At 40.0% G+C, this 15,224-nt stretch overlaps 1 protein-coding gene across 4 annotated transcripts in view; it reads left to right on the top strand.

Annotated features, from left to right (window-relative positions):
- The window catches only part of ALDH1A2 (aldehyde dehydrogenase 1 family member A2), a 325,601-nt gene that overhangs the window by 209,273 nt on the left and 101,104 nt on the right, over positions 1 to 15,224 (top strand). For 3 of the 4 annotated variants that reach the window (XM_025390361.1, XM_025390364.1, XM_025390362.1), the window contains exon 1: positions 1,033 to 1,656. The exons of the other annotated variant lie outside the window; for it this stretch is intronic. In XM_025390361.1, the coding sequence (XP_025246146.1) occupies positions 1,540 to 1,656 (117 nt within the window). In that variant the 5' untranslated portion in view covers positions 1,033 to 1,539. Of the gene's footprint in view, positions 1 to 1,032; positions 1,657 to 15,224 lie in introns of those variants that run through there. 4 annotated transcript variants of the gene reach the window in all.

Genomic DNA, 15,224 nt, shown 5'->3' with positions numbered 1-15,224 from the left:
GACTCCAGCGGCTCTGAAAATGGCATTTTTAGACGAGAATCAGGCCGGGCGCAGTGGCTCATGCCTATAATCCCAGCACTTTGGGAGGCTGACGTGGTAGGGTCACTTGAGCCCAGGAGTTCAAGATTACAGTGAGCTATGATGGCGCCACTGCATTCCAGCCTAAGTGAAGGAGACCCTGTCTCTTCAAACAAAACAGAAATATGAGAATCAAAGTGTTGCTTGGTAGTGTAGAAAAGGCGTTTATCAACACTGTAGGCCCCTGTCAAGCTTACATTTGGAGTGAGGAGAAAGGAAGGGAAGGGACTTACGCAGGCCTTTCCATGCGGCCCTGATTTAGTTCAAAGCCCATTCTGAGGCAGGGTCTCTAGGCTCTTGGTTTACACCTGCAGGCTGACCCACAGACTAGAGGGCAGCTTGTTGGACTTCGGAAACACTTAAACTACGGGGGAGATGGAAGTTCAACCCTAAAGGGACAGTAAAATGAGCCCAAGGTCTGGCGGGACGATAGCTCTTAGCGTGTAAGGAACAACAGAAAAACAAAATAGGGTTTCTGTAGGTGTGCTAGGGTGAGGAGGGGAAACAGCCGGAAGAGGGATCCGAGAAGAACGAAAGGAGCCCACGAAGTACGCAACCCCTCCAAAAAGCCGGGGATGACCAAGGCCCACATCCTCCCGCCACAGCGCAGGCGGCCCGGGCGGTCCCGGCCGGCAGAGGGCAGCAAGTGGGCGGGCGACGCCTGGCAAGGGCGGCCCCGCGCTGACCCGCTCGCGGGGATCCTCATTCTGAGCGCGGGGCGAGGGAGACTCGCACCCACCGCCACCTCTCCCCGACCCTCTGGCCACCACGCACCCCGGCCCGGATGAGGGGAGTCGGGAAGAAGGGAAAGTGGGCGTCGCTGCCGAGAGCCCGGCGCCCCTGCCCGGAGGAGGAGAACGGAGGGCGCCCCCCGGGTCTCCGAAAAGAAGGGGGACGGGGATGGGAGGGACCGTGGGCGACCTGGGAGCCGCCCTCCGCAGTCTGAACTTTCCCGGCCGCTCTCCGCTCCGAGGCAGCACCCGACCGCTCCGGTCCCCGCCAGCCCGTGCCGGCTCCGCTTCCGGGGGCCACGACCCCCTCCCGACTTCGGCCGCGGTGCGCCTCACGCCGACTCTGGCCCGGGGAGCGGGAGACCGAGTCCGGTTGGCCGAGGCCCGCGGGCCGCGGCTCAACTTCACGCTCCCGCCGTCGAGGACTGTGGAGGCAGCGTGGGCGTGGGCTGGTCCCCCTGGCCGGGGGGCGGGGGAGCCGGGCGGACTTGACCGTGGGCGCCAAGCGTCCCCGGCCGCGCGGCGCGGGCTTTATGTAAATGGAGGCTGCGCCGGGCGTCCTAGGTAGGATGGACCAGCCCCCCGCGCCTCGGCCCTCACGTCCAATAAGAAGAGCCCCAGCTTGACACCTGCCTATATACAGGCGAGCGCGTCCCCGGGCCGCGGACCGCGGACCGCGCACAGCCCGCACTGCCCCACGGCGCGGGCTAGGGACACCCGGCCTGCCACCATGACTTCCAGCAAGATAGAGATGCCCGGCGAGGTGAAGGCCGACCCGGCCGCCCTCATGGCGTCCCTGCACCTCCTGCCGTCGCCCACGCCCAACCTCGAAATCAAGTACACCAAGGTAAGCGGCCGCCGAGCGCCCGTCATCCACGGAGACTTTCTAGAACCTTCTTTCCTCTCCCCGATCTCTTCAGCGGATGAGGGCGTCGTGACGGGGACGGGGGGGCCGGGGTGGCCGGGGTCGCCGGGGCCAGCCTGTCATCCCTGCTCAGCAGAGGGACCCCCTGCCTGTCTTCGGGACTTGGGCGTTTGAAGCCCCTCCGCGGCCTTAGGACGCCTTGGGGACTTGCCCCAACCTGAAACGCAGCGTTAAGCGGCCGCCGTCAAAGGCTCCTGCCCCGGACTCGATCTGAGGTTGGTTTGTGTCCGATTCTCCCGGTCCCGACTGCCGCGGGGAAGGGGTTGGAACCGCTTCGTGTCCTCAGATGGAGGCCAGGGTTCCCCGTCCGCTTGGCCACGCAGCCTGGCAGTCGCTTCTCTGTCCCTTCGGGGCCGCTCGGCTGCTGGTCCCAATCATGTCCTCCGCAGCCCGGAGGGTGCTGAGGGGCTTTTCCCATAAGAAATTGTCAAGACACCAGCGCTCTGGCCGGTTTGACAAATTTCATGGAAACCTGACTGAAAAGTACAGTAGATCCAACGTCAGCGTTTCATGTGAATTTTGTAGGCAGTGGCAGTTTTCCTGGGAAACTTAAAAAGTTTTAAAATTGGTTAGCACGTTCGGTTTTAAACTGAAGAACTTTTTTTTTTTTTTATAACGAACTTTGACATCTTGGGTTTGCTAAGCAGGATTTTTCTTGTTGCATCGCATAAAAAAGAATATGCGTCTGCTACCTAACATAAAATGAATTTACTTTTCACAAATTCGACATAGAAAAAAATGACCGATTACAAACATGGGTGTATTGTAATGCTACAACATTTTGAGGGAGGTGGTGAGAGAAAGATGGGATTCAAAACCACGTTTCTTGGAGTTCATTTTGTAGTTCTCTGGTTTGATTTTCTAGTCCTTTCGGTACATTTCTACACCCAACTTCTCCCAATTAACTCAAACGCGTAGACGCACATGCATATGGTTAAAGGTTGATTAAAGATGTATTTCATCATGCTTTTTTACAAGATAAATTTTGTAGAGAAGTAAATTGTTTGCATCTGGCTTAATGGTTGAACGAGATATACAAGAAACAACATCAGAATATTGAGATTTTACTTGCTTTGAGTTTTAGCTTACAAGTCAGGGCGATTTGTGTTTTCAGTGTCGATTTAGATGGATTTAAGGTACCTGCTAGCTTTTTTAGATGGTGTGACAAATTTTTCAAAGCCGTTTTAATGAGAGGTCGTTAATGGTTATAGCCTTTTAGGCATTGTTTGCATAACAATAGTGCCAATGTGTGGCACTTCTCTGGGTTTAGGAACGAGCAGGGAAAGCATGCAGCTTAAAAGTTTTGTTTTATGAGGGTCTCTAACCTCTTCAGGCTCTTTTTAAAGGTTAAAATGGAAGGTCTACACTTAAGAAAAGACCTAACCCTCAGATTCGGGAAGGTTTGATTTTAGTCTTATTTTTGATGTGATTTTCCTAACAGCCTCTGAAAGAACTTTTGGGTATGCAATAGGTACGTTTTTCAGAATTTAATTTGGAAGCTCTTCCAGTTCTCTTATTCCCTAACTACCCCCTCTCTCTTTTCTCTCTTGTTCTCCCCCAGTAGGAAAGACAACTGATTTATAGCTAATTGGAGCCTTTAATGTGGAGTCTTTTAGCTCGGGGAACTTTTATCCAGTATCCACTTTCCCACTTAATACAAAGAAAAACAATCAGAAATGAAATAATGGATTGTAACTCGATTCTTTAATTTGTGGGGAGGAGGTACCTTATTTTTGTCTTGACAAACAACCCTCATAAACACTGAGTAACACTCATCTAAAGGCGAGCTCTTTCCACAAAAACTTGTAAAATCAGGTATCTGTGAACATTGCCAGCAGTTTTCCTCCTCAGCTCTTTAGTGAGACTTCTAAATTTTCTAAGACAAGCGTGGTGGACAAGCAGTATTTTTTTAAAAACATGAAGAGCAGAAGCTGCTCTTTTGGTAGCCCAAGGTAATGATTTTTTTGCTTAAAGGAAAAATAAGATTAATAGTGAGTTTTTAAAGAACGTGACCAGAAGCTAGGGAAATTATATTAGCAATTTCAAACAGAAGAATGAACAAGGTAGAATTGACAGTCCTTTAGGATAGTGATACTATGTTCATTAGGGAATTTTAAAAGGGTAATGGCTACAAAAGTATTATGCTTTAGAGCCTGTTAAATATCACATTTGAAACAAACACAATATTTGCATCAGAAAATGATACTATAATACAATATGTTATTAATTATTTTTTGTCTTGCTAAACATACGTCTTTAGTGAAGGATATGACTTTCTGTATGATTTTTCATTGTGGTACTGGGACCCACATAAAGTTACTACTTACAAATAAATGACCGGACTATGAGAATTTCAAGTAATGTGCGCTTAGAAAGCTTTGTGCTTGTGATGTTGTATTTTTTCTGTATTTTTGCTCCAATTTCCTTCTTCTTCTAGAAGTATTTTACATTTTTTAATAAAGGGAATGGGGGAGATGACCAGAATTAAAAGTCAACTGCCTTTGCCTGCCAGAGGTCCAGTGGAAATGCTCCAGAATTAAAGTTCATTTCCTAAGGATGTTGAAAGGGCTAAACTCATGGTGTTGTATGGACTTTTAGGCAGTTACGTTCCATTTTTAAAAGTACGCTTACCACTCTGAAATTCCAGTATCCATATTAGACCAATGATCAATGGCAATACCATTTTTGGAACATGTCTGTTTCTGTTTCCCTAATACAGAAAGCTGGACCCCAAGTTTTAAAAGTGATCCCTTATTAAGGAATGTGCTTTTTAAAAGAGATAGTGTTAGTCAAGGAGGAGTGAAAACTGACATGAAGTATTGAGGGGACCAATTTGGTACCAAGAGAATGTGCTCTCCTTTGCTTGTGTCCTAAGAAGACTGCATTCTGATTGCCTTGAGCGATGTGTTTATGAATTAAAAGTTTTTTTAGTTGTCTATTTTATTAGTCTGACTTTTATAATTTTGTATAGCTGATATAGGAATACGCATATTACAAAATCAAGGCTCAGCACTTTACTGACAGCCCCTATCTGCAGGGGATACCTGTTAACATATTCCCAGGTCTTTGGAAGCTTGCCCTCTGTATTCCACTTCCACCTTCTTTCTTGGCTCTATCTTCTCTTCTGGCTCTACCGGTCTCTCCTTTCCTTCCTCCCTCCCCCAGATCATTGTGCTGCATTTCTGTTGGTCACTTTTCCAATGAGAGTTTATGCCCATAACTAACAGTAGCAAAGATTTATTTATTTTTCCTGCATCTGATATTAAACGGAGCTAAAACAGAGGGAGGAGGGGGATATTTATCAGATACTGACCTGCTAAAATAGAAGAGGCAAAAAGCCAATCAACTTAAAACTCAGAGCTAATGTGCATCGTGAGTCTAGTGTTTGTCCTTTTATTTATTCATTTAAACTTCTGTTTTCTGGGGTTGATTTCAATTAAATTCCAAAGGCATTTGAGTGGCCGTGTTCCTAACAAGGGTGCTTTTCACTATGTTAGACTAGAAACATCTGCCTTCTAGGAGATTAGGGTCTTATTAGAAAGATTGTGTGCCAAAAATTGGTTGTTAGTATAGCAGTAGTTGAGTTGATCAATGTAATAATAATTATGATGATAATACTTATGCCACTTACATTTTTATAGGGCCTAATGGTTTGCCTAGCACTTTCATATATATCTTGTTTGATCCTTGCAAAACCTTTTGAAGGAGAGAGAGTAGAAATAAATATAATAATTCATAAGGAAGACATTGGCCTTGACTTAAAAAAAATTGATAGTTTTCCTCACCATACACTTTTTCTAGTGGTCTGTGGCACATTGTTTTTTCATCTTGTTTTATTCTTTTTTTTTTTTTTTAAGGGAAGGAGTTTAAATCTTTATTTTTTTGTGTTGCTTCTCTCGCAACCATGGAGAGAATATGAACCAGTCTACCCCTCTTAAGAAGGAACTGCCTTTTGTGACTTTTGATTCTAATACTTTAAATGACTATTTTTTGTTTTTCTATGAGATTTTTTTTTTTTAATCTGGGGCAAGATTCTTGCCTATGCCAGGAATAATTTCTTAAAAGATAGGTGTGGATCTAGATCCTTCCAAACCTTTACTCAAGATTGTCTGTTTTGGTCATAAATTGTCAGTCAAACTACATGTTAATAGAGGACTTCAGATATTTCTAAAAATACTTTTTCATAACTATACAGCTTTTTGATGTTTGTATCATCTCCATTTACAGGGAAGCTGAACAACTTCATCACAGGACTTGAATTAGGTAATTCTTCTGGGGGTCCTGCCCTGATCCCTTCTACTACATGGGCTTATGTTACCATGTGGAATTATCATTTGCTGAGGGACTCCTCGTTCTTTATTTCTATAAAATGATGAATGATAGTTTTTCTGTTTCAGAGTAGGGGATTCTCTGAGGAGACTGTTTTGTGAGATCTGACTTCCTCATAGCCAGGCTTAAGAAAGGTAAATCATGCATAGTTAATTCTCTGTTGCATCGGTGAAGCACCATGATCTAACCAGGACCAAATCAGTAAATATCCCAAGTCCCATCACAGAGTTATCAGTTCTGAGTCTTAGACAATAAAATGCAAATACTGATTGGTATTTTTGTCTCTGTAGTTATCTTAGTGACAGTTTCAGGGGTCAGCAAACTGTGGACTGTCTGTCTGGTTTTATAAAGTTTTATTGTAACACAACTGCACTCATTCAGTTACATACTGTCTGTGGCTGCTTTCTGACTAGAATGGCAGAGCAGAGCAATGGAAACCATGTAGCCCACATTTTAGAAGAAACTTGCATGCCCTTCCTTGATTTGGAAAAAGAGAGACTCTGAGTTAAAATAGGCCTTTGATCAAATCCTGGTCAGAAAGATACTTATTAGCTATGTGGACAGTTAACATTTATTTGACACATAGTGCCTGATATGGTGCCAGGTCCTAGGGATGCAACAGCACACACACCAAAAGATATGTGTGGCATCTTAAAGAGTTTCTTCACTGAGTTTCAATTTCTACATTTGTCGTCATTGAAATAATAGTATCTACTTTATGGGGTTAAAAGGACTAAATGAAAAGTATGTTGAAGTAAGTGGCATATAATGATAGCCAATACTAATTCTATTGCATTTTTGCAAAGTGATGAATACACACACACACACGCACACACACACACTTGGTGATCTAAATTAATGGAAGCCAATGTTAAGGAAGATCAGGACTATATGATCAACTGGCCGGGTGCAGTGGCTCACACCTGTAATCCCAGCACTTTGGGAGGATCACCTGAAGTCGGGAGTTTGACACCAACCTGGCCAATCATGGTGAAACCCCATCTCTACCAATAAAACAAAATTAGCTGGGCGTGGTGGTACACACCTGTAATCCCAGCTTTTTGGGAGGCTGAGGTAGGAGAATCACTTGAATCCGAGAGGCAGAGGTTGCAATGAGCCCAGATCATGCCCTTGCACTCCAGCCTGGGCGACAAGAGTGAAACTTTATCTCAACAAAAGAATTATATGATCAACAAAGTTTTATAAAACAGGCCATGTATTATTATTTTAATTACTTTTATTACATTATTTGCATTACTCATAAGAGTTCAATATTCAGGGTAACTATGGAATCCTCCTTATATAGTTACACTGCATTTTTACCAAATGGGATTCCTGGAAGAGTTTTCCACCAAGGTCTTGTCTTTACTAAAAAGTTACTAAAGCGATTTCTCAGACAGTAATTTAATAATAAAATTAGATATCTTTACGTTTGTGCCAAAATGTAGCATGAATATGCCTCAGTATGCTCGATTAGCTGAGCCTAAACTCCAGGTTGCAAATAGACATTTCTGATATTTTAAGTAGTTTGGATAAAAATACTGACAAGATATTGGTACATAAATGGGGGGTGTATGCAGCATACAAGGACATTCTCAGAAGGTAGATACCTTTTGGCAGTGGGAAGGTATCTTACTTTATATAATTTAAAAGCGAGGAAACTTTTACTAGTCCTGACTAAGATAACACATGGAATTTTAAGAGCATTTCCCAGGAGCAGTCATCTTCCAGAAGGTAAAAGCACCAGGCATTGGCTATTTTGAAAGCCCTCCTAGCATTTCCTTGATTTCTTTATTAGCTGTAACAGGTAATTTCAAAGCCATTCGTTTCCCCCCAAACACCAAATCTAATTCACATAGAGGTGATTGCTCTAATGTCGCCTGGGTTAATTTTTAATTGCCTTTAATTGTATCTTTGAGATCCATTTCATTTAACCTTTTAAATATATGAGATTATGCACATTGGGAATTACTTATCTTGGCATTTCTCTATTGTCTGCCTTTAAGATTGAGTTATGTTTAAATTGTTTTCCTTCAAAATCTTAGAGCTTATTTACAGCAGGTTTATTTACAAGTCTCTTGGATCACATGATTGAAAACACTTCCAGGCTTTCAGAATTCCAGTTGGAATAATAATTGGGTGATTTCACCACCTAGACTTCTGTTGGACCTAAACAACACTTGCCTGGGGCTAAACGTGGGGATTAATTGACCTCTGTAGAATGTGGTTAAAAATTAGTATGTCCGTGTGTGAACATTCTAATTTTTATTATAGAAGAAAGCCTTCTTTTACTCCAGTTCAGCTCTGCTACCTCCAGAAGTAGTTATCTGCTCTATTTCCTTTCCTCATCACTGTCTGACCTTTGGAGAGCCAAAGTACTGTTTCTTTATCACTACAACTCTGGAATGAGAAAAGCTTTTGTTTAGGTCTAACTGGAAACACCTGTCTCTTATCTAGAAGAATTTAGCATATCATGAATCTGAAAACCCTTTCCAATCTTGATTATAAAAGGGAAAATTTTTCAAAATAATTAAAAAATAATATTTTAATATATCTTATATTATTTTCATCCATCTATTCATTGGACTTCGAATTTCAAGTCCAGTGACTCTTAGGGGTTTTTTTTTGGGGGGGGGATTATCATTTCTAGGGATTTCTTAAAGATTAAACAATCAGAAAGTGATACAGGTCGTGTGACTCTTCCACAAGAAGAATGGAATTACCTCCCAGTAAATGAATCTGGCAAAATAGTGTGAGTTTAGGAAACCCACTAATTATTTAGCAAACCCACAAGATATGCAAAAATAACCTATTTTCCCTTTTCCCCACCACTCACTCCTAACACTCATATACCAGATCTCCAGGCCGAGATGTGTGTGATAGTGGCACGATTTCAAGTGGGAAGGAGAAGGGGAAGGCTTTGCCTGGGAAGGTGAAATTATGAAATGCCTGTATGAATTTATGGAGAACAACTGAAAGTCTTATTTCTCTAGGTGTAAAAATTGGACTTGCTCACAGAATCCTTTTTGGGAGGAGGTGAAGAATCAGTGTGAGACTATTTGGTTAAATTCCCCAACAAAACTGAAACTGGTGAATTCTGCCTCATCTGTGTTTTACAGTTTGATAATATAATTGTATTATTTAATTTTATTATAATTGTATGATTTTATTATAAAATTTAATTTTAATTTTTATTATCTCAGGGTCATTTTTATTTTTGGCTACAGCCAGAGCTACTCTTTAGCTTCCCTGAATTTATTTATTCATTTGTTTATTTAACATGTATTAAGGCCTTTTTTGTACGTATTATGAGTCACTCTCTGGCAGAGAAAGATATATAGGTGTGGCCCCTGCTCTGAAGAGGCGGTAGAGGATTCCCATTTGGGTGTGGAGTGGGATCATGCACACAGTAACTATCGTTCATGATAGAAGATGCTAAATGCTTGAGATGAATGAGGATTCAGAAGATAAAGAGATGTTTCCAGCTCAGCAGAAGAGCACACTATTGCCAGACATATTTGACAGAAAATGAATTGCTTTAATCATACAGAAAAGTAAAGCAGTAATATAACAAATGTGTGTACTTATACCTAGATTTGTTCTTAATGTTTTGCAATATTTGCTTCTAATTTTTTAAAAGGATTAAATTGAAACCCCCATTTCCTTCTCTTTCCCTTCCTTTGTTGTAGGCATTTATCTTTCCCATAAGTGTATGTATTCATAAATAATACATGCTATTGTTTTGCATGGTAACATTTTTATATAAATGTTTTGTATATATGTAACATATATATATATATCCTTCTGTAATTTTATTAGCTTGCCAAGCATATGTTCAGTATTCATCCATGTTGTTTGATATACTTGTAATTAATTGATCGTAATTGTTGCAAAGTATTCCGTTATTTGAATATATCCTAATTTTTAGTTCATTCTAGTATTGACAGTTATGATACATCCAGCATTTTTTATTGCAGTAATGCTGCATTGAACATTCCTGAACATGTCTCCTCATATACCTGGTGAGAGAGCATCTAGGATGTATACTTAAAAGTGATATTGCTGGCTCATGGAGTATATGTATCTACAACTTAATTAGGGATTGCCAAATTTCTGTCCAACATGGTTATACTGGTTTCCACCACCAGTATATTCCCAGTATGTACACTTCCAGTATGTTCTACTGGCAGTGTATCAGAGTTCCCATTAGTCTACATTTTCACCTAACTTGAGATTCTCATACTTATTAAATTTTGCCAGCCTGGTAAGTGTGAAATGGCATTTCATTGCTACTTTAATTTGCGTTTCCTTGATTTCTTGTGAGATTGAGCATCGTTTCATGTTGGCCATTTGGCTGTCCTCCTTTGGCTAATTTATCATTTGCTGATTTTTCTATGTTGTAAGTATTTACTGATTTGTTATCAGTTTTTATAAATGTATTTTATAAATTTTATCAGTTATTTACTATGCAAACATTTTCCTTCCTCTTGTAACTTTCCCTCCTTTCTTTTTCTTGTGTAATTGTCATACAGTTTTAAATGCAAATGAGGAAGGATTTTTCCTTTGGGATCTTGTTTCAGAAATCCATTCTCACTCCAAATTGTTCAAGGCATTCTTTTTGTAGTCTTCTGAAAGTTTATTATTTTTGCTTTTTACATTTCTATGTTTACCTCCTAAAATTGATAATGCATGGGGACAATAATAAATATTAAAGACAAATGATGTAGCATTGGAAAGTCAAACAATATTGATGTGTAAATAATTTTTAAAAATTGTATTCCCTGAAGTCTTAGAATCACATTAGGAATTCTAGAATGTGTGGTCTTCTCTATAATGGGAAAATAGGAGAAACTGGTTCTACTTTGATGGATGGTTTTAATACGTATTAGTTTCCCTAAACTAAGAAGAGTACCATATTCCGCAAACCTACCTCTAAGCGACCACTGTATAAAACTCTAGGATAACATGATTATTATAACCTATTCATGTCAATACTTAATGTCCCTACCTTTCTTAGATTATCTAGAACAGAATAAGTACTTAAATGTTAGCTATGGTTGTACTCTTGCTCATGTGTGTTCGCACGCTTTCTCACACATGTACACACACTCATTTTTGAAGGGTCAAGATAAATTGATGAATTCCTTACTCTGTGCTGCCTATAGATTTGGAGAAAACATGGATGGGTAGCAAATAAAAAGAATTTCTAAAATAAAGACCTTTTTCTTGAATAACTCTTTTCGAGAATACTATACTTCATCTTGTTAGTGAAGAGGATTTAAATTATTCCTTAGCACCAGGTCAGAAAATAACTCTACTTATTTTGTTAACATTTTAACTTATGTTATAAACCCAAAGCTGGTGTATATATTTACCTTTGTGTTTGAATTTCATCAGTGATTTGGTTCATGCATGTGTATCTCTAATTTTAAAGAAGATATTGTGGAAGTGTGAAATTCTCCAACCTTGAAACTAAAACTACCCCTTTTGTGTATATAATTACATATAATACCCGACAATTTTGGCTACACACTTATTTTTTGATAATGAATGTATATTCTCTGAGCATTCATATTACTTATTTGCATTTCTCCTCAGTGATACAATTTTTGCATTGCATTATATTTTTCTGTGTAACTCCCTACTTCTAAACTGTACTAGATTATAAACTCTTATTTATTAAATGGTGTTTCTGAAGTACCTAGCTCAGTGTCTAACAATGTAGATGCTTCAAGAATGTTTTATTAACAAATATTTATTATATTTTAATAGCTACAGCTTTTATTAATACAATATTCAAAGTACTTTTCACATATGATTACACTAAATTTTTGGGACAACACTATGATGTGAATATTATATTAATATCTTCATTTTATAAGTGAGAAAATCAAGCATGTTAAAGTTAGTTTTTTCAGTCTCAATAGCAATAGTGGGTGGCAATTCCAGGACTCAATACTCCTCCTTCTCTACTCATAACAATAAGGACAAGTATAGGAACCACTATAAAGACAATACAATTTGGACTATTAGCCTAAAGCCTTGCTGAGTGTTTTTATGGGAAACCCCAAGCCCAGTTCTTCAACTACAAATCCCATATTTCATTCAGATCCTAAGTCTAATTGCACTCAGTATTGTTTGTAGCTATCATAAGCAACAATTCCAAGCAGACAAAAAATGGGAGTATACATTCAAAAAAAAAAAAGGGAGAGAATTGATACAATTTGACACTTCAGGTATAGGTCACCTGGGAATATGTGATTATTTAGGTTATGATAAGGAACTGTGGTTTTCGATTCTCACTGGTTGGGTAGTCACACACTGCCCTTAATAACACCTGTTTATTTGGTCTGTTTTGTTTGCATTCAAAAAGTGTTTTCCTTTTTATATGGCTGTTAAGATTGACTTGGGAGTGAGGATGTGTGAGGCTATTGAGGATAATATATTTTACATTCTTTCTGATGCTTTCTGTGCCCCAATGGGCCATCATTTTGTGTAACTGGGCTATAATTTCTGTGAGAAAGATGCTTCCCGGCCGGGCGCGGTGGCTCAAGCCTGTAATCCCAGCACTTTGGGAGGCCGAGACGGGTGGATCACGAGGTCAGAAGATCGAGACCATCCTGGCGAACACGGTGAAACCCCGTCTCTACTAAAAAATACAAAAAACTAGCCGGGCGAGATGGCGGGCGCCTGTAGTCCCAGTTACTTGGGAGGCTGAGGCAGGAGAATGGCGTAAACCCGGGAGGCGGAGCTTGCAGTGAGCTGAGATCCGGCCACTGCACTCCAGCCCGGGCGACAGAGCGAGACTCCGTCTCAAAAAAAAAAAAAAAAAAAAAAAAAAAAAAAAAAGATGCTTCCCAGAAAGAGTTGGGTGGATATGTTCCATCTTGTCTCGTGAGCAATCATCTTACCAAGGCTTAATTACTGTCAGATCCCTCTATTACCTGTAATTTCACTATGGAGGCATAATAGAGGAATTCATGCAGTACTCAAACTTTGAGTTTCAGCAACACAAAGATGTGGCATTTGGGGTGCACAATTAATGTTTCATTATAAATGATTCAAAAATCCTATCCAAAGAAACTGCTGAAAGGTTGTCTCCTTTAAGCCAGATATTTCAGTCTTCAGATTTCTCCGACTTCACTGTTAGAGAGAACAGATCTGTTTTTTACTTCCCAAACTTATGCCTTTTCTCTCCTTTTTTACTCCTCCCCTTTTGTGCTTCTCTTCTGCTTCCCTAGGTGTTTCTCTTAAGACAGGCACTTGATGACTCTTATTTCTCGTTTAGACTCATTTACCTGTTTTCATGAAATGGTTGGTTATGCCTGGGAACCTTTGTAGTTGGCTCTCCCAGCTGTTGGCCTAAGTGGTCCTTTGGGAGACCAGAAGCAATGAACCTGGAATAACCACATTTGACTTCTGGGAGCCCTCTTGAGAATTTAGTAATTACTTAATGGATTGAATTGGCGACATATACTATTCCAGATAACAGCCTGGGTTGCATTAAATTAACCTTCACAAATGGGTATTTATTGGTGTACTCTTAAAAGACTACACGTGTTGGCTGTAATTGCTCTTCCATGTTTCTCCATGCTGATAGGTATTTGTACTGAGTGAAAAATTTCTGAGATTAAAGCCTGGGTGGTAGTTGTAGCCATTTAGTGATGTGTGTCATTGTGTTCAGCACATTGAGCATAAATCCTGTCTTGTAAACAGCAGGGAGACTAATGAGGTTTGCCCACATTCTGGTATCATTACCAGGAATTCCAACAGAGAAAAAGAGAAGGCTTAGAAAAGAAGTACACAAAACAGTGATTTTTGGAACTCTTGATGATCGGAATTAAGGATAAAGATTATTGCTCAACATTTAGTATAGGCATGTATACACAAATAGGAGTACATAAAGTACATTTAGCCAAAAAACAAACTAAACATTTTGCTTTTCCTGAACACTTGCAAAGTCACTAACTTATTGCTACGGAGATGAGGGCCTTGTTTATAAGTGTCTGTAATTCTGAGTGGTGCAAAGGGGACAAGTACTGAAATAATGCAGCTGTTAAAATGACAGCATGCTTTTTGCTTTTTTGGAACACCTCATAATTTCAGTGAACTAAAATTTCACACCAATTTTAGTTTTACAATTTTTGGAGTATTTCTGCTGTCATTTTCAGTGATAGGCACACATGACTTCAGAACACAACAAATCTCTTACAAGAAGCATTTTAAATGTAGCATTTTAGGTTTATTTCAAACTTCATTATTACTGTTAAGTAATGTGTGTTTTACAATGTCACACCAAGGAATCCAATTATTGTTTAATGCCTAGACTAATTCTTTTCTTCGACTTAAATTTTTATGAGAGCCGATATCATGGCTGCCTTGACACAGTGTGGTCCATACATCTTCGTGTTTGAATGAGTGAGTAAATGAATACATACTAGACAATAAGTTGTCTGATTTCATTTCCAGAGTCATTAATAGTTAAAATGGCAGGACTAGAAAGTGAATTCCAAGGTAAAGAGTTTTGAAATAACTTTCTTTTATGTACTTCCTTTAAAGAAGGTAGACACACACAACTTTGGAAACTCTTCTGCTTCATTCCCACACATTGACCCCATCCTTTGAAATAGAAACCTTTCACAGTACCTTGCAGAGCAGTGAACAAGGCAGTGGACAGGGCGTTAGAAGACCCGTGTTCTGACCCCAGCTCTGCCACTTATGTATGTTCATTTAACAGTTTCTTGGATATGCAGGCATTGAATAAATACTTACTGAATTGGTGAATGAACAAAATAACTTGATCATTTATTATCTAATCTATAATGGGACCTGGAAATATGAAAATGCTTTGTGATACTGGGTACGCCACTTAAATTTCCCGGTAAGAGGAGGCAGAGGTTGCACTGAGCCGAGATCGTGCCTGTGAGTACAGCCTGGGTGACAGAGCAAGACTTTCTCTCTCAAAAAATTAAATAAGTAAATAAATAAATCCTGGTAACAGTTTTATTACTTATAAAATGAGAGACCAGAACAAGATGCTTATTAATTAATCCACCTACTTTTTTAAAGTGTTGGATTAGAAAAACTATAAGATTTCTTTACCCCACCCTGACTAATTAGACCCCTTTACTTTCCTGGGCACAGAACCTGGGATTATGAGC

This window comes from Theropithecus gelada, chromosome 7a (genome assembly GCF_003255815.1).
Source record: "Theropithecus gelada isolate Dixy chromosome 7a, Tgel_1.0, whole genome shotgun sequence".
Taxonomy (NCBI): Eukaryota; Metazoa; Chordata; class Mammalia; order Primates; family Cercopithecidae; genus Theropithecus; species Theropithecus gelada.
This window is presented reverse-complemented; position numbering and strand designations above follow the sequence as displayed.